Here is a 25,762-nt window from a genome sequence, read left to right on the forward strand (position 1 = left end):
GCAATGGCGAAATCTCTGCTCACAGCAACCTCCGCCTCCTGGGTTCAAATGATTCTCCTGCCTCGGCCTCTCAAGTAGCTGGGATTACAGGTGCCTGCTGCCACACCTGGCTACTTGGGAAGCTGAGGGAGGAGACGGGGTTTCACCGTGTTGGCCAGGCTAGTTTTGAACTCCTGACCTCAGGTTATCTGCCCGCCTCCACCTCCCAAAGTGCTTGGATTACAGGTGTGAGCCACTGCTTCCGGCCTATTTTGTTATTTTTTAAAAAATAAATCATCAGAGTGTTGGGATTTAATGGGGTTAGGTCCAGCCAAGGGCTCGGGGGAATACAAGGCTACACTGTAAGCAATACAAGGCTACTCCACTAAGCTCCAAACTCCCCAAGCCATGCTTTAGAATGCAATTTAGAAGGGCATTAGTTTTTATTTATTTATTTATTTTTGGGACAGAGTTTTGCTCTGTCACCTAGGCTGGAGTGCAGTGATGCAACCTCGGCTCACTACAACCTCCGCCTCCTGGGATTCTCATGCCTCAGCCTCCTGAGTAGCTGGGATTACAGGCATGCACCACCCCACCTGGCTAATTTTTGTATTTTTAGTAGAGATGGGATTTCATCATGTTGGCCAGGCTGATCTCGAATTCTTGACCTCAGGTGATCTACCTGCCTCGGCCTCCCAAAGTGCTGAGATTACAGGCACGAGCCACCATGCCTGGCCCAGGGCATTTTTGACGATGATTCTAACAGTGGTGATTTCTGCTAGGAGTGGAATGTGTGCCAAGTGCCACAGACGAGATCTTACAGAGTCTTGCCCCATGGGGCCTTAAATGCTTCCTAAAGGGGAAGTGAAGTAAAATAATATCTATCAACCTATTTTGAGATTAATGGGGGAAATGGAACAACATAAATATTAAGTAGCAGAATTATTAATAGGTACCATTTATTGGTTATTTTAAAAGTGCTTTGTGTTCAACTATTGTTACAAGTTGACATATGGGAAAAATCCGCACTTGAGCTAGAAAATATGCTGATTTGTATTTTTGATAATGACATTCTCTAGTTCATGGTTGGCTTACGTCAGCAGTGACCAAAATTATCCACATAGATGGGATTCTGAATGTGGAATCATCACTAATAGGATGCGAGAGGGAGTCAAAGCCAACAACACAGCCTGCCTTTTATGCAAAGTATAGTTATGCTGGCACAAAGTAGACTATTATTTTTGCTAGAGTGAATGCAGAAATATTTTCATTCAAGAAACATGTGTTGGGTGTCTAAGATGTGCCAGGCACTGTCCTGGACCCTGGGGATACATCCCAGTAAACAAGAGAGACGACAAACAAATAGCAAGCCAACAATCCCTGCCTTGTGGAGCTTCCCTGTTAGCAGAACGGCGGCTCTCACACCAGCGGTACCAGAAGCGCTTGTTAAACACACATTGCTGTGGCTCCCCCACTGCCCCTCTGGGTCTCAATCCGTAGGTCTGGGATTGCGCTCAAGGACTGGCAGTTTAACAAATTCCTAGGTGATGCCGACGTCGCTGGCCTGCAGAGCTCTGGAGAACCACTGCTCGCAGAAGGTCTATATACACTGTGGTCAACAAAGACAGAGAGATCTTTTTTTTTTTTTTTGAGATGGGGTCTCGCTCTGTTGCCCAGGCTGGAGTGCAGTGGCACGATCATAGCTCACTCCAGCCTGGAAGTCCTGGGCGCCCGAGTAGCTGGGAGTACAGGCACATGCTTCTGTCCTCTGCTAATCTTTAAAAAATATTTTTTGTAGAGATGGGGTCTCGTTTTGTTGCCCAGGCTGGTCTTGAATTCTTAGCTTCAAGCAGTCCTCCCACCCTGGCCTGCCAAAGTGTGGGGCTGCCAGTGTGAGCCACCGCACTCGGTAGGGCAGAATTTCTCTCTTCTCTGGGAAACCGAGGTCTTGGCCTGTCAGGCCTTCCATGGACTAGGTGAGGCCCACCCACATTATAGAGGGTCATCTCCTTGACCTCAAAGTTAACTGAGTATAGATGTTAACCACGTCTACAAGAATACCCTCACAGTGACACCTCGACTAGTGCTGGATCCAACAACCGGGCTACGCGGCCCAGCTACATTGACACAGAAAATTACCCATCGCAGCTAGGCTGAAACTCATAAGACTAGATATGTTTGACTTCAAGCCCCCTCTGCTTCTCTTGGATTCCTCAGACATGGGTGAGAACACCTGGTCCTTGCTGAAAGAAGGTAAATGCAACCCTGGAGAACAGCAGTGCTGAGCCTAAATGGGCTATGCCTCTGTGCTTACAGGGGTGCTGAGTTTAAATGAGCTATGTCTGTGTGTTTGCGGGGCTGATGAGTTTAAATGTGCTATACCTCTGTGCTTTGCAGGAGCAATGAGTTAAATGGGTTATGCCTCTGTGCTTGCAGGGGTGCTGAGTTTAAACGGGCTACGCCTCTGTGCTTGCAAGGAACAAGTGTAGAGCAGGTGAACCGTTTTCCTCACACGTGGTCAACATGCTTTTCTGTGGCGTGACAATATTTTGCCCCCCCCTCTCTGCAAGCCCCATTTTTAATGAAGGATTTATGGGGGCCAGGATCCAGCTGTTAGCTTTTCAAATCTGCACACCTCTCAGAAATGCTCCTCCTGGGGCACAGTCCTTCCATTCCCTCCTGCCTGTTGTCGTCTGGGCCACTATGCAGGCGCGGCTGGGGTGCCTTTCAAAGTGGCGTTCACTCCCTTTTCCCCCAGCTCATTTTATTTTTGTTTCCGGCCAAATCCAGCGTTTTCCTTAAGGGTTTAGCGCCATCTGGTACATCAGAGGCGCACTGCAGCTGCTTCCCTCCTGATACTGAGTGGGGTGCAGAGAATTGCCAGGAGCGCTTTCCTTTGAGGAGATCCAGATGCCCGTGGGGTATGCGGTGTGTGTGTGAGTGGCGAGTGTGTGCACTGTTATGTATCTGTGTGTGGTGTGTGTTCTGTGTGTATGTGTGTTGTGTATATGTGTATGCTGTATGTGTAGTGTGTGTGGTGTGTGTGTGTGTGGTATATGTGGTGCACGTGTGTGGTGTGTGTAACGTATGGTGTGCATGTTATGTATGTGTGTGTGCCGTGTGTGTTGTGTGTATATGTGGTGTATGTGGATGTGATGTGTGTTATGTTTATGTGTGTGTGGTGCATGTGTGTGGTGTGTGTAATGCATGGTGTGCATGGTATGTATATGTGTGTGTATATGTGTGATGTGTGCCATATGTGTGATGTGTATGTGTGATGTATGTGTTATGTTTATGTGTGTGGCATGTGTGATGTATGTGTGGTGTGTGTATATGTGTGATGTGTGTTATAGATGTGTGATATGTATGTGTGATGTATGTGTTATGTTTATGTGTGTGGCATGTGTGATGTATGTGTGGTGTGTGTGTATATGTGTGATGTGTTATATATGTGTGATGTGTATGTGTGATGTGTTATGTTTATGTGTGTGGCATGTGTGATGTATGTGTGGTGTGTGTGTGGTGTGTAGCTGTGATAAGAAGTTTCTAGAAAAAGATTTTCCACATTGCGAGCTTGTTCTAGCCGCATGTTTATGGAGTCTAGTACACAGGGTATACAGGGTATAGACTTGCAAAATCAGTTTCGGAATTTAATTCAGACCTCTTTTACCAACTCTGCTGGGATCCTAAAACCCCTCTGGGATCCAAAAGCCTCCGGGACAGCATCATTTTCAGGGGAGGGTCCCATGTGTCAGGCCAGGCAGGCATCTGGTGGAGGCTGCACTGTGGCTGTGCAGAGGGGAGATTTAGGGGACCCACAGGCCATGACCCCCACAGGTGAGAGAGCGCAGGGGACCCACAGGCCGTGACCCCCACAGAGGAGAGAGTGCAGGGGACCCGCAGGCCATGACCCCCACAGGTGAGAGCTCAGGGGATCTGCAGGCCGTGCTCCTCAGGGCAGAACTCCTGCGGTGGAGAGAACCCCCCGGGGGTGCTGAGGCTCCTGCAGAAGGAAGATGCCCCTGGCCGGGAAGTTTGCAGAGGCTCAGCGCTCTGCTGTGCTGGAGTGACAGTCCGGAAGAGAAGAAGGGTTTCTGCAGTACAGAAGTGTGCTTGAAGAGCCCCAGCCCCGGGTCTGCATGGTCAGGATCAGCCTCCAAGGGCAGGCGTGCGGTGCCACTGTGTGTGTGCGCACACAAACATGCCTTCACTTGTCTTTCAATCCCAATCGATCTTATCTTTCCTTTCCTCTGTCCACAGTGCCTGACATTTTTAGCATTCAGCCTTAAAAACCCAAACTGCCAAGTTTCACCATTTTGTAGTACTTTGCAACTTACAAATGGCTAAACACACACTCATTTCATTATTTATAGCTGGGTAGATCTTACTGGCCCTGTGTGGCAGGTGACAAAAAGGCTGTGAGCCTTTGAGCAACTTGCCTGGAAGAGGAGGAAATCAAACCGGGCCTTTGACGACTTGCCAAGGGCCATTTCTGCTGCCCCAGAGCAAACCTTCGCACACAAGCTGAGTGCCTTGGAAACGCACTGCAGAGGGGCTGGTGCTGTCCTGGCACTGACTCAGCTTTTCACAGTGCAAGGCCGAGCCCGAAGGATGCGCTGGCTTTAATGGAGATCTGTCGCAGCCGTTCCATCCCATCTGTACATCCACTTAGGCGGCGGGTCCAGGGTCATGGATTCAAGAGAAGTGGCATCAAACCTGCTTGACTTAAACCAACAAGTGGTTCAGAAAATACACTCCCAAATAACTGGGGATCTAGATCTCCGGGAATAATACATTACACCCGTCTTCCAATACTGGGACTGCATTTGTGTGTGAAGGCAGGTCAATGGCTGAGAGACGGCTCTGCGGTGAGGTGCTGGGGCAAAATATATCAAAAGATCTCGGCTCCCCGGAGCCACGGCTGCTTCAGTGTCCTCCACTGAGGGAGGTGCACCTCCTAGCCTCTCCTGGACTGTAACTCTGAAGGGGTGGGCCTGGGTGTGGGGAGCATGGGTAAGGGGCAGTTCGTTGGAGATTGTCAATCTTGCATCTTGATCGCTGGCTCCAGCCTAGATTCTCCTCTGAGGTGGTCTAGGCATCCACTCCTTTCCCCACTGAACCCCAGCTGAGATGTCCACAATGAACGTGTGTCTCCCTGAAAAACCTGCTTTTGTTTATGTCTCGTCTTCCAGCCAACAGCACCACTGTCGTTCCAAGCTAGACATCCATGCATCAACATTAACCTGTCACCTCTCATCCTGTCTCCTAATCCACTGCCAATTTCTGTGGATCCTACCTCAAGCCCATCCCCTCCTCTGTATTCCCTGGCCGGATTCCTGGTGCCTGGTGTGTCTCTGGTTTGGCCCTTTGAGGGGGTGCTCTGCTGTGCTCCCAGCCTAACCACCTTGGGACTGAGGTCACACCATCACATCACGGTGGTGGGACAGCTCATGCCCAGTGGTGGAGGGTGGATGCGAAGGGCCCACCTCTAGCCTCCTACCTCTGGCTCCCCTCAGTCTTCTGTGGCAACCACACTGCAGTGGGACTCCACCTCTGCCGAACCCTGCTTCCTTCTCTTCCTGAAGGTGCTGTTGAGAGCACCCCTGAGACACTCCCGCCTGCAAGTCTCAGAGCCTGTTCTCCTGGGAACCTATAACCTGTGGCATTTGGTGCCTGGATAGTCCTAGGAAGCAAACTCTAAACTGGAGTTAGAGCTGGAATCCCTCCTGCCAGTGGCCAAAGAGGAGCCTGTCACTGTTGGAAGACAGTGCTGGAAGCTCTGAGTGGGGCCCCAGGGGGCCAAGGGCAGGGTCAGGCGGCATGCAAGCACCCTGTCTCTGTGGCTGTGCACACAGGCAGACCCTGTGGATTCCAGGTGTCTGTGGAGGAAAAAGAGGTCATGTGGGGCTACTCGCGGGCCAGTAAGAGCATCCCAGTAAAGATTCTGGGGGTTCAGGAGCTGAGAACGATGGACCATTTGAAAAAGAGCCCCTGGCATGCTACTAAGCCCCGTGGGGTAGGAGCATCAGTGCAGCAATTGTCATAAGACAGAAGTGGGGCATCCAGGCCCAGGCCCAAGCAGGCCCATGGGGCATGAGCGAGCTGCACAAGCAGGTCCTCAGACCCCCGTGCCATCCACACCGTGGCGTGACTGCCTCTCCTCGGGCTCACAATCATGGCCCCACGGTGGTGGTGGCTGGGCTGGGGAGATTCCTTATGACACAGTGAGGGATCCAAGCTTGGTTCACAATTGAGTTAGCTTAACATACGGCTGCAAGCCAAAAATGCACCGTCGCTATCCTGTAATCCTCTTTAGGGTTGAAAGAGAGTGGCAAGGGGAGACCCTGTCAGTAGGCAGAATCTTGTGCAACGCAACTGCTATGGTCTGAGTGTTTGTGTCTCCCCAGATTCCTATGTTGAAACCCAGTCGCCAAGGTGGTAGGATTAGGAGGTGAGGCCTTTGCGAGGCGATTGGGTCCTAAGTCAGAGCCCTCAGGAATGGGATTAGCGCCCTTATAAAGAGAGGGCATTAACCAGTCACCTCTCATCCCGGGAGGCCCCACAGAGCTGCCTTGCCCCTTCCACCATGTGAGGGTATAGCTAGAAGACGTCATCTACAAACCAAAAAGTGGTCCCTCATGAGACCCCAAATCTGCTAGTGCATTCATCTTTGACTTCTGAGCCTCCAGAACTGCAAGGAATAAATGTGTGTTGTTTATAAGCCATCCAGTCTATGGTATTGAGTGACAGCAGCCCAAACAGACGAGGCAGCGCCTGACAGTGGACTGTGTGTGGAAAGGAAAGAGTCCCGAGTTAGGAATAGATACAAGCTCCTAAGCAGTGGCAAACACCTTGGCAGCCTCCTTAAGGGCAGGGACAGAGAAAATCTGGAAGACTGAGGACAGGTGAGCCAAGGGACTCTGCAGAGCAGGCACGTGGACAGACCCGTGGGAGGGGCAGGGCATGTCTGCATGTTTGCACAGCACGGCAGAGCTCACAGGAGAACGCTTCAACAAGCAGAGGAAGTGACACAGCCAGTGGACCCGCTGCCAGCCTCCGCCACTGGCCACAGCAGTCCTGGGCCAGGGCACCCCTGCGTGGAGCAAGCGTGGTGGTGAGGCGAAGCCCTGCCAGGCCCCCCAGCTCAGGTATCCCCCCATCTGCCACACTGCCAACATTCAACCTGCCGTCAACAAAGAGCGGCACTGAGTCCTGTGTGTACTCCACTCCTCGAGGAGACCAACTAACTGGCCAGTGGGTGTCAAGTGGATGACACTGACACTGCGGAAGATGAAGACACTCCATCTTGACAGGAAGTGACTCCTATTCTGGGTGTGGGTTTGCCTTTCTTGGCAAGAGAGCCTCAGCCAGCACTAGCATCTGCAGGCTACCGGCACCCTGCATAACACTGCATTGTGTCCCAGTGGGCGCACGCCCATGGGAACACTGGTCCTGTCACACATCCTACTGCCCAGAAGCTGTTGACCTGATGAGACGGATGGACCAGGCTTGCACGATGCCGCTGGAGCTGCACTGTAATGTGGGCACTGTCCTCTAAGGTGGGGTTTACACTCTGTATCAACAACTACCACGGTGCAGGGTGTGCCTCCAGCAGGTAGAACGCAATGGTTCAGGAATCAAGGGTTGGAAGTAGGGATGGCCCCACTTCTCACTCCCAGTGGCCCACTTGGAGTTGATGCTCTCCATCTGTGCAACCTGGCCTTGCACATGTAGGGGCCCTGGCTTCCAGCATGAGACTACTTTTGCCAGAGAACACAGCAAGAGTTCTGGTCATTTTATGTTGCATTTGCCAAGGGATTAGCAGATTAGAAACGGAGTCGCCATCCTGGAAGGGATAACCGACTCTCGGGAGCAGGCAGGGCTGCAGTTATAGAATGGGGCATTTAAATGGGAAGAATGCATCTGGCACCCAGGTGGGTCACTGTGGCATCTCTTGGTCCTCCCTTGCCCAATGTTGATAGCAAATCGTTCAGTAGTCATGGCTTTAGAATGGCACCCAGGGGCCTGGACCCATCAGGGATATGTCTGTGTCACCCCACCAGGTAAGCCACCTAGAGGTCTTCTCTGAGGGCGAGGGGAATCTAGAATGAGTAGGAGAGAAGGAAGTCAATGGGAGTCAGCTGCAACTTCAAGACCAGCTGTGGCAGCATGAGCTGTATATAGTGTACCCTGCTAACCTTCCATTTGTACATTTCTCCAGTCTCTTTCATTCCACAAGCAAATGTCTCCAGGCAGTGCAAGGGGTAGACAACAGCAGATGCTGTGAGGCTGGCCAGACCCCTCCTCCAGGACTGATACCCCTGCTGCTGGTTGTGTCCGCAGCAGACAGCTCTCTGCCAAGTCTCCACTCGGGAAGTGCCCCCAGCTGAAGAAAGCTGCTTCACCCAAAGCCATTCTTCCTTCTGGGGGAAGCCCACATTGAAAACCTGGTCTATGCATGGGGATGTAAGGCCTGACCACCCTGTGTCCATGCACAACAACTCAGAAGGCTCATCCAGCTCCAGAGCTCCTTCTAGGACCTGCTGTGGCAACTGCACGGCAGTTCAGCCTTCGTGCGATTCCCCACAGCGTCCTCCAGTACACAGTCTGCATTCGAATCTCAAGCAGCTCAGGGTTTTCTTCCTGGAAAACATGTACTATTACAATTCCCTACTAAGTGTTTTCCATATTTTAGCCAGAGATCTTTCGAAAGCACCCATCTGATGACGTCAATCTTAAAAAAATCTCCAGATGCCTTCTCACTGCCCTAAATCCCAAGCTCCTGCCTGTGACTGATAAGGCCCTTCATTTCCTGGCTCCGTCTCCAGCCTAGCCTGTGGCCACAGCCACCATCACTTTATGGCACAATCAAGGGAGTATCTTCCACCTCCCTGAACATGTCATTCATGTTCATCTCCAGAACTTTGCACACCTTGTCCCTTTGCTTAGGACACCCCTAAGTTCCTTCCTTGCCTGAAGAGCCCATCCCTGTAGGTCTCAAATTTCACTTCTTCCAATGAACAATTCCTCCAACCCCGTGGAGAACTGGCCAGGTCCCACTTTTATGCTTCCAAAGCATCCTGAACACTCTCTCTTGTGCCTCTTAGCATACGACATTTTCAGTATTTGTCAAACTGGTTTTCTACTTCACTAGATTACAAACCCTATGAGAACACAGGCCAAGTCCAAATGTATCTTTTTTTTTTTTTTTTTTTTTGAGACAGAGTCTCGCACTGTCGCCTGGGCTGGAGTGCAGTGGCAACCTCCGCCTCCCAGCTTTAAGTGATTTTCCTGCCTCAGCCTCCCACCAAGTCTATCTTTAATGTTGTATCCAAAATGCCTAGTACCATGCATGGTAATAAAAGGTGCTTTATAAATGTGTACTGAGCATCCTTCTTCTTCCTTCTTTCCACTAATTATAAGAAATTCACAGTCGAAATGAGGTTCAAAGGCACATAATGTAGGAAGTGTAACACAACATTGCAGCCCAAATTCCACTTATGGATGTGTTCAAGATTTTAAAAAATGTTAATTCTCAACATTTAAAAATAAAGATATTTAACAAAAACACAAGGATTTTATGCTACTGACATCACAAAATCACACTGGAAGGCCTGGTACCATTGGGCTCACATTTCTGCTGGGTAAACATGGACCTGAACCGGGGAGCTGTGTAGTAGGTGTCTCCCCAACCCCCCACAATAAGCCATGCCCACTCCAGTTTGCCACAGACCACCCCACCCGCCCCGGCATGGGGCTATGTGTCATTATGCTTGCAGGCTTTTATGTTGATGTGTTTTTGTTGTTCTGTTTGTTTTAATAGGAAAAGCAGAAGAAAATGAAATTTATCTTTGCATCCTTATCAAAATATTGACAGGTCCACGAAGCAGGCTTCAACTCTGCCTCACTCATTTAAGGGTTGTGTTGCTGTTGGCATCTGAGTTGGCCATCCCTGGTATTGTGTCTGACAAGCCAACAACAGCCCACTCATTCCCCTCTTTCAAAAGGCAGAGTGACCAGTAAGAACAATGGAAGCACATTTCTGCTTCATTGGGACTGGAATGGTCATCAGTGCTGGCTGGTGCAGCTCCCAAAGACCTGGGTAAAATAATGGTCAGGGGCCTGTCAACTCTATGTCCCTGGCCACTCTCCCTCCCTCTCACTTGCCTATGGACAAAATCTATCACAAAACCTTGAGATAAGGCTCAGAATAAGATGGTGTATTTGAAAGTGCTTTGTAATCAAGCACGATACAAGAGCACATTATGATATTTATCCCAAGCAAATGATGGGTTTATTTTTCTAATTTAGGAGGCAGATGGAAGGAACTGAGGTTTACTGTGAAAATCTAATTTTCTTTTATGATTCAAAAGATTACTGAGACATAATCCAGTATGTCTGAAGCTACTGTCCATTCTTTTCCTGTACTTACCCTGCTTCATGGTAGGGAGGGAGGTGTGTGGATGAAGGAGGGATTTGTATTCATTCAACAAACACTTAATGAGCACCTACTCTGTGCCAGGCACTGAAGGATACAGGATGCGACCGGCACAAACCCTGCACTAACAAAGCCCAGACTTTTTAGGCCGGGCGCAGTGGCTCACGCCTGCAATCCCAGCACTTTGGGAGGCCAAGGTGGGTGGATCACGAGGTCAGGAGATCAAGACCATCCTGGCTAACACGGTGAAACCCCGTCTCTACTAAAAATACAAAAAATTAGCTGGGCGCAGTGGCAGGTGCCTGTAGTCCCAGCTACTCGGGAGACTAAGGCAGGAGAATGGTGTGAACCCGGGAGGCAGAGCTTGCAGTGAGCCGAGATAGCACCACTGCAGTCCAGCCTGGGCGAAAGAGTGAGACTCCATCTCAAAAAAAAAAAAAAAAAGAAAAAGAAAAAATCAAAACAAAAACAAACAAACAAACAAAAAACAAAGCCCAGACTTTTTGTGAAGAGACAGAGAAACAATATTTCAAGTGATGAATATATCAGAATGTACAGTTGTCTGAAAGCTTACAGGATGTAGTGGGGAGGGCAGATGGCTTCTGGGAGGAGGTAACAGGATCTGGGCCTAGAAGGTTGGACAAGAGGCATGGTTCGTAGGCAGGCATGGGCACACTCCCCTCAGACACTGTAGATATATTAGAGAGAGCAGGTGCTGATCCCCAACTACTTGGATCAAGTATAGCCACTGAAATTGATACCCCCTGTGGCTTTAGATAGCACCACTAAAAATCCGGAAGTCTCAGTCTGCACTCCTGTTGAATAGGGAGAGGAATATCAACTACTTAGAACCAGTTTATGTGGCTTGCAAGAGCAAGTGTGTAGTTATTAGCAAGTCTCCAGGGGGAATACGCGGAAGGAACTGGAACATGGGGAGAAGAAGAGCAGGGAAAAACAAGGAAAGCAAATGGGATTGGACTCTCATTAGTCTGTGATGGATTGATCTTCTGTCACTGCTTTCCCAAACTCCCAGTAGTTTCAGCTTAAACCTTGTTCAATATTTTAAAACCAATTTAAAGCCAATTTTTGAGTTCGCTTTAAAAAAATTATTGCATTAATCAAAAAATGCATTACGTTTTAGGTCCAACAGTCTGATAGGAAAAGCTGATTGGGACTCAAGAGAAATGGGCTCGCCTGGCTGGAGCATTTAATGTGCAAAAACAGAAACCAATCAACGCTAAAGGGAAGAACAGCAGAAACGAGTCACAAATGGCTCAAAGCAACCCCGCAACTGAATAGAATTGAAAGAAAGTGTGAAGAGGGCTGATGAGGGTATTTAGTTATTATTAGCAAAATTCAGACGTGAGAACACATCTAAAGCCTTCAGTTCCAAGGGAGGCTGCAACTGGGCTTTTATTGTGAGATGTGTAGAGTGTCATCCTTTCAAAGATTTCAGGTCAATGAAACTGCAGAGGTCATCCTCCTGGAGACCATGCTGCTTGAGAGAAATGCAGGGAACAGAAAACAAGCCGGCTCTATGAAAATAAAAACCCTTCATTCTGTTATCAAATCGAATTGGGTCATGAAATTTGAAGAAATAGCTTGTTTGGTTTGTGCCTTCCCACATCCAAGAGCAGCTATGGTTGAAATAAGGAAACTTGGGAAGACTGGTAAATTCACTCATAGAGAAGGTGCTAGTGATTCGGTATTCTTCTCCCTCTCTGCTCTGCATCTGGAAGGCTGACTCCCATGGGCTGTGCCCCTAGGATCCCTTGTGTCTGGCTTCGGTGGGGTATGGCCCATGGGAGACATTAGCAGGAGATCAGATGGCAGGAGGCAGGAGGCAGGATGTCCATGTTTGCTCCCTTCCTGTGTGGGGCTATTTCTGGGCAATGCTGGATGCCCCATGATGACACCTCCTGTCATGAGGCCCCTTCTCCATGGCTGCAGCTCACGGGGTTCACGGGACTCTTCCTCCCCCTGCCTCTGCAGGCCCGGGGTGGTCATGGCTCCCCACTGATGCTTGCTCCGAGGCCCTCAGCCCTGTGATGGTTCCTGCGGCCCCAGCCTGCCTCTGCAGGTCATCCCTTCCATTAACATCTCCTCCTGTGCCCATCTGGGTTGGCTTCTCTCTCCCAAGGGACCCTGATCGAATCAGAGACGTAGGAAAACATGGCAGCAAAGACCCCAATTAGTTGCTTTCCATTGTCTGGCAACTGTTCACCAGCAGACATCTTTTTAGTTTGGCTGGTTGGTTTGCTTTGTTTCCAAATAAGAGGAATTGGAGGCTGGCCCTGTGATCAGGAACGAGAAGCAGGAAGAGCCTCATCTCCTGGGGGGCGTCTAACTGCAGGGTGGCTTCATCCTGAGTTCTTTCTGGGATGACGCTGATGTGGATTAACTATACCTCCTCAGAATTCCTATCATATCAGTTGCTTGTGCAACCTCTGTGGCATCTATCGAAGCCATAGCAACTCCATGGGAGCAGGGACGTTGTCTTGCTCTTTGTCCTGAGGGCCTAGAACCATGCCTAACATATTACAGGTGTTTAATGCGTACTTGTTGAATGAATGAAATAATTGTCTCATGGGGCGCAGTGGCTCACGCCTGTCATCTCAGCACTTTGGGAGGCTTGCTTGAGCTCATGAGTTCCAGACCAGCCTGGGCAACATGCTGAAACCCTGTCTCTACAAAAAATACAAAAAGTAGCCTGGTGTGGTGGTATGTGCCTGCAGTTCCAGCTACTCAGGAGGCTGAGGTGGGAGGGTTGCCTGAGCCAAGGATAAGGAGTCTGCAGTGAGCCAAGATCATACCACTGCACTCCAGCCTGGGCAACACAGTGAGACCCTGGTTCAAAAAAAATGAAATAATGTCTCTTTCTTTATAGATGCTACCATCACTCAATAAATGATCTATTAAATGTCTATGCAGCAGATGTCATCTTGGGCCTAGAGACACAGGGGCACAGAGGACACAGTCTGGTTGAAGAGGTTCTGGCTTCTGCAACTTTGCCCATGTGGCACCCTCTGCTGGAATGTCCTTTACCACACCGTCCTGCTGTCCTGACAAACTCTGACCCATCTTTCGTGGCTTTTCCAGGGAAGCCTGGAAGCGTTTTATATAAAGCTATAGAGTTGCTAAGCTTTGGTTTAGCATATTACTGTAATTACGATATTCATGTTCCAGTACATCTCCCCCCATGGCTCCCCTATGAGCCTCTGAAGGGAAATACACTTTTCTTTTCTTTTTTTTTTTTTCTTTCATTTCTTTTTTTGAGATGGTGTCTTGCTCTGTCGCCAGGCTGGAGTGCAGTGGTGCGATCTCAGCTCACTGCAACCTCCACCTCCCGGGTTCAAGCGATTTTCCAGCCTCAGCCTCCTGAATAGCTGGGATTACAGGTGCACACCACCACACCCAGCTAATTTTTGTATTTTTAGTAGAGACGGGGTTTCACCATGTTGGCCAGGCTGATCTCGATCTCTTGACCTCATGATCTGCCCACCTCGGCCTCCCCAAAGTGCTGGGATTACAGGCATAAGCCAGCGCGCCCAGCCGGGAAATACACTTTTCAATGCATTTTTCTAGAGTCTAGCAGCTGCTTGACCCACTTAAATCCTCAATTTAATGTCTGCTAATTGACACTGTTTGCAGACATGGTTCCCTTGATACTGGACATCTATGGTTTAGATCATCTCTAACTTTCTTTTTCCTATTTTTCTGAATCCAATATTAAGGTTTTAACAATTTAAAAACATTTAATTTGGGCTACCTCTATCTTTAACACCAAGGCTGGATGGTTCCCCTTGACTGAAGAATGAATGGGATTAGAGGGAGGGTTAGGGGGCTGGATGGCTTTAGGTTAAGCAATGCTCTTCTTTCCCTTACAGCTACTGTTTCCAGATAAATACTGTAGATGCCAGAGTATCACTTTGTGGAAGCCTCTGCCATGTTTGCAGTCTCAGAGCATATGGATGTAAATTGCTAGAGTAACTCCGTTTCCCAGAGCCTCAGGTATACCTGCCTCCATTACAGCGGTCGTGAGGCAGGGGTCTCTGGGCCATTATTGCTTTTGCTGTCAGTACCTGATAAGCTCGCGTTTGAATGTCCCTGAGCTAAAATAAAATCAACAGAAGGAGCACTGCTGCCTGGGCTATGGAAATGGCAACTCAGTCCTAAATCCACTCATATGCTCATGGCTGGCAATTTAGGAGCAGATGAGAAGACCCAAATTCACCAGTTCTATTTATTTAGTTATGCTAATATTGGATAAACTCATCTGCAGAATTCCATATAGGGATACACTTATTCATGCTCTGATTTTAGAGCATCCAGATCTTTAACATTCTCTACTGTAAAATCAAAATATTCTGGGATTTCTATGTCTGTTTACTGGGTTCCCATCAGTAAAATGACTAAAGGATTTATTTGCAAAGATTTGATGTTTTAACCCTTGTTAACATCTACATTGGGAGAAAAATAATGAGCAAATTCATCTACTGCAATGACAGTTTTACTCTCTTTCCCTGAAGGTTTGGTTGATCCTAATTAATAAATAAAATAGGCCGGGCGTGGTGGCTCACGCTTGTAATCCCAGCACTTTGGGAGGCCGAGGCGGGCGGATCACGAGGTCAGGAGATCGAGACCACGGTGAAACCCCGTCTCTACTAAAAAATACAAAAAACTAGCCGGGCGTGGTGGCGGGCGCCTGTAGTCCCAGCTACTCGGAGAGGCTGAGGCAGGAGAACGGCGTGAACCCGGGAGGCGGAGCTTGCAGTGAGCCGAGATTGCGCCACTGCACTCCAGCCTGGGCGACAGAGCGAGACTCCATCTCAAAAAAAAAAAAAAAAAAGGAAATAAATAAATAAAATAAAATGTATTTGCATTTTCCTAAGACTGAGATAGCACCTTAGAGAGTGAGGCTCAGTCAACACATTCTTTACTTAATGAGGACTGAAACACCAGTTAGCACAGGGCGTGATGCTGCTAAAAGACAATGATATCCTTACATAATGTACTCTTTCTGTACATGCCACTCATAGAGGTATTTTCACTAGAGATTCTAAACTAGGGCATTAAAAAAATTGAAGTAGAGTTAGTATGGATTTCTCTGATTTAGAGACTGTTAAATTGTTTTATTTCCCCTCTAAGGACTCCCTTGAAAATGCCCACATGCCTTGTCCCTGTTCCATATCTGCCCAGGGAAAAGCTATTTTGGACATGCCCCAAATGGCCATTGGGAAGTCTACGCAGTGCCCCGAGGAGGGGAGTGGTTTTGGGAGAAGCCAGGGCCCCATTCCCATGGCTGTCAGCTACCAGTCTGCTTCTTGCTTTTTTAGAATGGAACTCTCTCTCCATGACCTCCAGGAAACGGTTCCAGTCCCCCACCGTGTCCAGAGCCCTGCTTGGAGGAATGAGTAGGGCATTCTGTACCTGAGTAGTTGTTCCTGAGGCTTCAAACAGGGCACTGCACTCCCCTTCATGGTACGCTTCTTTACATTCCCGGCAGAAGGCAAACTGCAAAAGAACACACATCCATTAATTAGGGACATTAGGTTGCATTTGGCAATAACACATTTTTCCTTTTCCAAATTCATTATATTCATTCCTCTGGCTTGTGTGATAGTTTCTGTATCAAATTACTTTTTTTGCAAAGAGAAATCAAGTTATATTTTGATGGGATTGTTCACTCTTTACTCAAGAGTGTTCCAAGCACCATAGCAGGGCTACAGAGATGACGGGTCACATTTCCTTCCCTCAAGATGTTTCCAGTCTAGTGGAAGACACAGTGATATGGTTTGGCTGTGTCTCTACCCAAATCTCATCTTGAATTGTAGTTCCCGTAATCCCTGTGTGTCATGGGAAAGACCTGGTGGGAGGTAATTGAATCATGGGGATGGTTTCCCCCATGCTATTCTCGTGATACTGAGTGAGTTCTCACGAGATCTGACGGTTTTACAATGGGCTTCCCCCTTCGCTCGGCTCTCATTCTTCTTCTTCCTGCCACCATGTGAAGAAGGATGTCTTTGCTTTCCCTTCCACGATGACTGTGAGTTTCCTGAGGCTTACTCAGCCCTGCAGAACTGTGAGTCAATTGAACCTCTTTCCTTTATAAATTATCCAGTCTTGGGTATGTCCTTGTAGCAGTGTGAGAACAGACCAGTACACACAGTAATGCAAATAAATACCCACAGCAAAGTTTAATTGGTATTAGAATGTAAGGAAAAAACTTCATTCAAGACATTCACATTCAATATTTGTTTGCATTCACAGAAGATTCATATGCCCGTGTCAGTGGACTTTCGTATTGAAAGCCTATTATGGAAAAAGAAATGGGTGGCTATGGGCTGAAACGTGCCCCCTCATAATGGATAGGTGGAAGCAGGACCTCAGAAAGTAACTGTATTTGGAGATAAGGCCTTTAAAGTGGTAAAGGGAAGATGAGGTTGTTAGGGGAGGCCTTATTCAATCTGACTGCTGTCCTTACAGGAAGAGGACATTAGGACAGAGACACACGGACTGAGACATGATGAGCAGCATTCACCGTGGGACTGAAGACGCCCAAGGGACCAATGCCCTCTACCCGCCATCTGACAAAGAAGAAAGCTGGAAGAGTGAATGCCAGTGAGGCTCGTTCAGGGCTGTCTGTCTGGGATCCATGGACCTCTCCAGAAAGCACGTCCCATTCTCATCGCCACCAGCCATGCTCTGAAGTTGCTGTCACGGTTGAGTTGTGGGTCAGCAGTGGAACACACCAGACTGGAGTCATCATCCCATCCCCTGCCACCTGAAACACCTTGGGAAAGCCACCTTGGTTTCTGTGCCTTGGTTTCCCCCTCAGAAATGCCAGGATAACAGTGATAGCTATCTCATATGACCCCTGGGAGAGGTAGTGAGATAGCACATGCTGAGTGGCTGCAACCACAGCATACAATGTGTTCTAAACTTTAAGGAGATGAGAACAACAGGGACTATTTTGCCCCTACTCCATTTCATAGGAAGGAGTTTCTTCACCAGAAAACTGGTTTCTTTCAATGCAATTTTCTTTAATAAGTTGTGGGCAACATCTCCCACAGCAGAAACTGTATTCAGAGAAGGCATTTCAGCAGAGGAGAGAGTGCCATCCACAAGTATGGTGTGTGGATGATGGTGGTGGTCTTAGAGCATGGAGGCAAACTGACAGTATCCTCTTTCCCTTGAGAGGTGGGCTTTATGTCTCTTCTGCTGACAGCCAGATGGGTTGAGTACTTGACTACTAGAATATGGTAGAAATGATGGTGTACCACTTTCTAGGCCCAGGCCTCAAGAAACCAGAAGCTTCCATTTCCTGTTGGGACACTTGCTCTTGAAGCCCAGCTGCCATATGGTAAGGAAGCTCAACAGCCCACAAGAGGCCCACATGGAAAAGAACTACAGCCTCAGCCACAACAACAACCCTGTCTGAGCTTTTAGTAGACAGCCAGCACCAACTTGCCAGCTATGTGACTGGGTCATATTCCAAGTAGACTATTGTTATTTGAAATCATTAAAGTTTAGGGTGGTTTTTACACAGCAGTAAATAACGGATACAGTAATAAATAAGAATATCGTATGCTGAAAGTGGTGTCTGGAAGATTCAAAAGATTTACAGAGACTTAAAAGTTCTCAAACTAATATCTTATAGTATAAGTCAGGAATTTAGCCTAACTTTGCTTGAGACAGGACTGATTTGAATTGAAAAACAAAAATAATAAAAAAACAGGATATAAAACCAACTCTATCCCAAAATATACTATAATTCCTCCTTGCCTCAAAAAAGAATAGCTTTTACTCAGCACTATTTTTCCTTCATGTTGTCTTCACCATGTGAATAGGGTTTTCTCCTTTCCTATGTCCAATTTCTTGTTTTAAAAATTCATCTGAAAAGTATTTTAATCTCAAGACATCAGAAACAAAAAGGAAAAGCATTTTATAAGGAAACAATCTCTTCAGAGATATGCCACAATTGATCTTCAAGCCATCACTTTTAGCATATTATATTCTTATTTCTTCTCATAGCAGAGAGACTGAACTCAAATTTAGTGAAATGTAAACTTTATTTAAAGGTTGGTGGGAGAGCGTGTGTGCGTCAGAATGTCCTTACACAAATCACCAACATTACCCGGTTTCAGCTTCTGACATCTTATTTTCTCTGAACTAAAAGCAAATTCACTGAATAGTGAGTTGGTTCTAGGATTTTCTCCTATTTTTAAAAACATTTATCTGTTAATACTTAGGTCTGCCTCACACTCGTTTCCCTGCTCTTACATGCTTTGTTGGAAAAGTGTGGATGGAAGGCCGAATTATGGAGAACTGGCAATGGGGTCTCAGCCCACTGCTTTCTAGAGAAGCAAATCTGATCTGTTGGAGTGAAAGGGAAAATCATTCACATCTTATTAGCTCATGGATGAGATATAAAATCAGTTTCATGGTAGAGGAACACCCTGGAGGTTGATCAGTTTGTCAGAATAAATAGGCCTTTCCTGACACAAAGACATTAAATTCCCTTTCACACCAGTACTACAAAGAATGGACTATTGAGAAATAACAGAAAGGGAAGAGCGTATCAAATGAAAGCCTCCGCACTTTAGCATGGCAAAAGGCAAGCAAATGCTGCAGGAATATTCTGGTGATGACTTCACAGGAATGCACTGGCTAATTTGCTTCTATTCAAAGTATAATTTAAATTTAGATCTATCATGCAGTGGTCCTTCCCAATTAAGTAACATGAACCTCTCTCATGTGCAATGGGGAAACGTCTAGAAGGTCTGATTTGATCTTGAAAATGTTTGGGTTTTCAATTACATTATCCAGGACTCAAGACTATCAACCTTCAGTTCTCATGCTATGCACGAGAGTGCCCTGCGGTACTGTAACAAACTCACAGGAGTGCCCTGGGATATTCTAGAATTTTAAGTAAAACACAGCGTGGCTGATGAACACTATGTGATTTATTAACTCAAGGTAGTTCCCAGTGTCAATGTAGATTGTGCTATTTTCCTTTTGGTGACATTGTATCTTTGCAAAGCTGGGCTTTTGGAAGTTACCAGAATAGAAAACAAGTACCATGTGAACATCCATTTGGAACAAAGATGTGATTTGTTTATTTATTTATTTATTGAGACAGAGTCTTGCTCTGTTGCCCAGGCTGGAGTGCAGTGGTACCATCTCGGCTCACTGCAACCTCCGCCTCCCGGGTTCAAGCAATTCTCCTGTCTCAGCCTCCTGAGTAGCTGGGACTACAGGCACCTGCCACCACGCCCGGCTAATTTTTGTATTTTTAGTAAAGACGGGATTTCACCATGTTGGTCAGGCTGGTCTTGAACTCCTGACCTCAGGTGATCTGCCCGCCTCGGCCTCCCAGAATGCTGGGATTACAGGCATGAGCCACCGCACCTGGCCAAGATGTGATTATTTTTAAGAATAAAATAAAGCTAATTTTTTCCTTCCATTTGTGTGAATTATCATTTCAGATAACTATTAAGTTGTTATGACATTAATTCTTACTATGCTATGTGGTACCAAATCTTTCATAACCACAACTGTTAGGCATTTCTTTTGGCCTAGAAATGCTATGAAAAATGTACTGAGCTGCTAAGGGCATGGTGAACAGAATTCTGGGCAACTCTGGGTTAGGCAGATACAAAACTCCTTAAGACAGTGTTCGGGCCAGTTTGCAAACACTTCCCACGGCATAGCCGTTTCTAGAGAAAAAGCTTGCTGGGGAAGAAAGCAGACCTAGCTCCAACATTTTCACATCCATTCTGCTGACCTGCATGTCTCCTATCTAGGGGCGCGTGGATCCTTTTTTAACCAACCACGTAGAAGGCTGAAATTTACCCAGGGATTTGCTATTACTTAAAAATGGTCTTACATTTGCTGAGGCTCCCTTAAGCTGCATAATACCTCTCCAAACCTTATGAGTCAACATTAACCGAAAGGAAGTTAGTATACCAGGAAACATGGAGCATTGTTTATACCGCATACATGTTCAGGATTATCTTCTCTTGTGGTGGATCTAACAAATGCCACCCATTTCTGTAGTTTTTTTTTTTTTTTTTTTTTTTTTGAGAAATTTTAAATGTCTTTAAACAATTATAAAAGTAATACATACTTATTTCATTGGCTCTCTAAAGTCTATTCCCTTATAGATTTGGCTAGAAGGCAATCAAACACATGGACTGTATTATAGTTCCTGTGACGAGAGTTTATGTACTAACTTGGCTAGGCTATGGTCCTCGGTTAGTCAAGCGGACACTAATCTAGGTGTTTCTGTGAAGCTTTCTTGTAGATGTGATTAGGGTCTATAGTCAGTTATTATCCTAGATAACCTGAAGGGGGCTGATTCAATCCGTGGAGAGGCCTAAGAGCACAACTGAAGCTTCCCTGAGGAAGAAGAGATTTCGCCTGGGACAGCAGTGTCAGGCTGTGCTCAAGAGTTCCAGCCTGCCCTTCCTGAGGGACACTCTGTGGATTTGGGAGGTGCCTACCCAGCCCTGAAACCATGTAAGCCACTTCCTTCCAGTAAATCTCTCCATATATATGTGTATATACAGATATATATATAGATACAATGTGTGCCTGCATGTATATACGTAGGGATATACACACACATATGCATATATGTGTGTATGTGTATGTATATTTGATATAAGCATCCTGCTGGTCTGGTCTCTCTGGTGAAGCTCTGGCTGATAAAGCTCCGATAGAAAACAATTATTTTTAGTAAAGACGGGCTTTTACCAGCTTGGCCAAGCTGGTCTCGAACCCTGACCTCGTGATCCGCCTGCCTCGGCCCCCCAAAGTGCTGGGATTACAGGTGTGAGCCACCAACACAAAAATTAGCTGGCATGGTGGCAGGCACCTGTAATCCCAGCTACTTGGGAGGCTGAGGCAGGAGAATCGTTTGAACCCAGGAGGCGGAGGTTGCAGTGAGCCGAGATCATGCCATTGCACTCCAGCCTGGACGACAGGGTGAGACTCTGTCTCCAAAAAAAAAAAAAAAAAAAAAAAGAAAAAGAAAAAAAATTTAACAAGGTCACTTTATTCCCAATCTTTTGCAAAAGAACTGAAGTAATGAAAACTATTTAAACTTTCCCTGTTATTTGCAAAATTATAGTTCAAACCTCTCTCTCTCTCTCTCTCTTTCTCTCTCTCTCTCTTTTTAAATTCCAGGTAGCCATATGGCAAATTCCTCTCAGAATTCAACACCAGGAGAAAGTTCACCACTTCCAGTAGTGTGATGGTTTCCTTTTATTTGACAATGCACATGGTCACCTAATACATTCTTCTTGGTATGTTTTCAAGCTTGAGAGCTTGGTGCCACACTTTTAACTTAATTCTCGTCATCAGCTTATCCTAAATGCCTAAAAGGAGGTATAGAATTTAAAAAAACTATTTAATAAAGGCTAAATTCAATAAGCCAGTTTTTTTCTATTGCATAATAGCTAAACTATTCTTAACATTGAAGTCATATTTCTGTCTTGCAACTAATATGTGTTGAGTATTTACTTTTAGGATGAGTAAAATCTTGGCCCTAGGCAACATATAAAAGAATAGCACATTGTAAGCTGTGAAATCATGTACTAGATCTTCATATGTTTAAATACCAGATGAAGATTAGTGTTTAGAAGTGAACCCTTTGTAGTAGAGAGACCCGGAGTCTGAGGCCTCCTGGATCATTTATTATCTGTGTGATCCCAACATCTCTTTGCTTGAGCTTTTTTTGCATCTACAAAGAAGAAATAATAAGGTAATGAATATTTAACACAGTTTCTGGTACACAGTAAACACAACAACACAACAACACAACAAAGAGTTTTCTCCATGGGGCTATGATGTTTAGCAAGTGGTAAGAGTCTGCAGAAAAATAAGACGGTAGTAAGCACCTTGTAAATTAAAGCAGTTCCCAGTATACTGATAATAATGACTGTTAGTGAATCTCGGGTAAAACTGAAACCTCCCCAGAAATGCCACACTTGTACACTACTCATAAGACATAAGACTGCTGTCTAGAAAGGGATGAGGCCTCTCTTTGCTGGTATACATGCTGAGGTAAGTCACTGTCAGCCCCCTTAGACACTCTGTCCTACCAGAGAGCTACGTGAATGGCCCATCATATCACTCATTCAATGTCATATCAGTGCAGTAGTCATTTGATTGATGTTTGAGTTTGATTTCCCATATTTCCATAATGAACACATGCAAAAGGGGCTGTATGTGTACTTTCTCTCTGGAAGCATGAAAAGGAACCAAATGAACAGCTTCTAATGCAATCGGAATATTCCAGTGGCTGCTGATCAATCAGGTTGAGAGCCAGTAGGTACCTACAAGCAATGACCCTTAAAATAAGGCTTGGATCCTTAAAGTTGAATGATCTCTCCATGAAAGCCAAGATTTCTTTGTGCCTGTTTTCGATCATGGCTGCATCTATTATAAAAGCATTCTGTTATGTGCATTAATTTTTCTTCCACGGCTCTGAAATTCTGTGTTGAAAGAATAGGAGAGAATCAAATACCATCTTAGGACCCCTTACTAGAATCAAGGGAAACATCAAAGGCATGAAGCACACATTTGTACTTCTTTGGGAATAGATGAAATATTTCTCTTTTTGGTGTGTAGCTTTCCAGAAGATGGCAGCAGAGATATGTAAGTTCAGCCTCAGTGTGTTAAAAGGAACATATCAAAAGAGGAAGTCTCCCTATGAGTGATCAGCCGCTGATAATATACAAAACTCGTTCTGATAAGACAGTGCCACAGAACGGAGATGGTGTTAGACTATAACGCATTAAAACACAATTTTGAAAAGAAGAAAGTCAGGTTATTTCCTTTCAAGTACACATCTTCAAATCACAGACTCTCATGGTGTGAGGCAATCTTAAACTGTGCTAAGCTCCAAATGCAAACAGACGAAGACAATGTTCTACGTGTGGTCTCCAAAGGGCTAAAAAGAAAGAATTTTCAGGAGGCTGGTTACAGCTCTGCAGAGTAGCCATGTTCCTTTGTCTTTCGCAAATTCTGTACTAATCCCCAAGGATATTAAACGATGCCAATTAGTTTCCCACAAAATATTGTGACCTCTAACACCCTGCAGCCCTAGGCTTATTTTTGTTTTAGGTTTGCTCTTTGAACAGGCCCTTACTTTCTTTGACTTAATTTCCATTCATGCAAGCTCTTAAAAGATCCCCGAAAATCTCCTTTTCTTACACCAATATCTATCATCAAGTGCGTGCAAGTAACCATCCCGTCTTTCAGTGGTGCAGTCTGCACTGATGCACTCACTATGAGTACTGTCTAGTAGGAAACTTTAGTACCACCTGTCTCAGAACTGGGACCCCCTCAGAGAAGATGAGTTCATGCAATGAGGAGAAAAGACCCACTGAGCTTACTTTGAACAGGCTGACCTCAGCACCTCACATTAAAAGATACATGATAAGGTGGTGCTCCTGGCAATGGTTCTGCTGGGAATTAACTATCCAGTCTATAATTACAGACAACGCTATTTACATTTACTTCCTACTCCAAAATAGTTTTGATTTTTACCATAACTTAAAGGGAAAATAAACTTTAAAATGTTTATTGGCCATTTATTTTTTTCTTTTAAGAGCATTACTGAAATATCATTTGCAGAGTCATGGGTTTTTGAAAAGTAGGTATTCTTTGAATGCAAAATACGTGTAGGTAGCACAAATTCAAAAGGTACATTGTGAAAAATGTCTCCTTTCCTCCTTGGTCAGCTACATAGCTTCCCAGAGACAATCACTGTCACCTGTTTGTATAGGTATTGTTCCAGAAATATGTTCTGCACTCAGTCATCAATTTATGCTATTTTCAGACAAAAATACCCTATAAAATATTGTATAATGTGCTGTACTCTGCTCGTTGGTTTTTCGTTTAATGCATGTTGCGGATGGCTGTCTATTAGTACATGGAGAGCTGCTCCATTCTTCCTGAACAGCCACACAATATTCCAGTGGATAGATGTGCCTTTGTTCATTTCACCAGCCTGTCCGATCAGCATTTAGGTCCTTCCAGTATTTTGCCATCACAAACAAAAAGCTGCAGGGAATGTCCTCCTCTTCAGGTCATTTCACACATGTGAAAGGAAATCTGTAGCAGAAATTTCTAGACATGAAATAGCTGGGTCCAAGGGCATATGGACTTTCCATTTTGATTGCTTTTGCGAGCCTTGTCAGTCACAGGGTTAGCAGCAAGGTGTGTGGAAGCTGCTTCCCCAACACGCTGTGCTCTCGACGGCACCTTTGTCAAGCTGCATTAAAAGAATATCAAATACATCCCAGCACCTTTGCTGAGACCTTCTTTATACGTGTTTTGTCGCCACAGAGTTGTGTTCCTAGCCAAAGCAATTACTCTGAGCCACGTTTAAGTCTGTCTACACAGCCAATGCCGGGTCAGGAGTGGCCCGTGGTCAGGCCCACTCTGACCTTCCTCAGCTCAACACACATGGAGCTGGTTGTCTCATTCTGACGGGCCTGAATCTGGCCCGCCTACCAGGAAAGGACTTGTAATGCATTTAAGCTCAGTGGCTTTAAACACAGCCAGCCAACAAATTAGAGGTGCAGGTTAGAGAGAGAAACAGCAAATGGGGGAACGGCAGCTTTCCTCACTTGTGGCTGTGTCCTGAGCCTCAGCTTTGCAGACTTGGCTCTCAGTGTCACTCACCAGGTGCCCTGACTGCAGCAGTCCACTGAGGACAGGGGAAGCTGGGGTGGGAGTGCTGTATGCTCTCGGTCCCTAATCCCCCACTTCCTTTCTTACTCTCTCTTTACTGTGACCATTTCTGAAAACAATTCCTATGGGGACATTCCTTATCTTCCAAGGTCCCCAGCTCTGGCATTTGTGTCATGGCTTACCTTGTTCCCAAAGGCTGAGGTGAGACCTGGTTGCTGGAACTCTTGTTCAGTGACACGTTCATACCATCCTGTTCATCTAAACAAACTTCTTGGCGGGCGAATTTCTATATCTAACTGAGAATTCCCTTTACCATCCTGCAAGGCCTGCCCAATTTTGCCTTAAAATGGGCATTTCTCAGACCTTATGGAGTAGTTGGCTCCTTCTAGAACTGGAGCACTGGTCACAGAGTATCAAATTCAATGCCACTTTCAAATATCGCCATTCATTAGTGGGCCCATTCAAATATTGCCATTAATTAGTGAACATGTTTGAATATGGCCATTCATTAGTAAAATGCACAGCATATGTCTTCTATAATTTTTAACTGGTCTCTAATCCTCGTGGCCTTATCATTTACAATCTGCAGCAAGGCACTAGACTCTGTAAAAATGATTACGCTATGCCAGTAAAAATATG

General features: G+C 46.0%; 1 protein-coding gene across 13 annotated transcripts in view; it reads right to left on the reverse strand.

Moving 5' to 3' along the window:
* Positions 1–25,762, reverse strand: part of PRKN (parkin RBR E3 ubiquitin protein ligase) — a 1,390,810-nt gene that overhangs the window by 23,751 nt on the left and 1,341,297 nt on the right. For all 13 annotated transcript variants that reach the window (XM_055269079.2, XM_055269069.2, XM_055269111.2 and 10 more), the window contains one exon: positions 15,848–15,931. In XM_055269079.2, the coding sequence (XP_055125054.1) occupies positions 15,848–15,931 (84 nt within the window). The remainder of the gene's footprint in view (positions 1–15,847; positions 15,932–25,762) is intronic.

The sequence above is a fragment of the Symphalangus syndactylus genome, chromosome 2, assembly GCF_028878055.3.
Source record: "Symphalangus syndactylus isolate Jambi chromosome 2, NHGRI_mSymSyn1-v2.1_pri, whole genome shotgun sequence".
In the NCBI taxonomy this organism is placed as follows: domain Eukaryota; kingdom Metazoa; phylum Chordata; class Mammalia; order Primates; family Hylobatidae; genus Symphalangus; species Symphalangus syndactylus.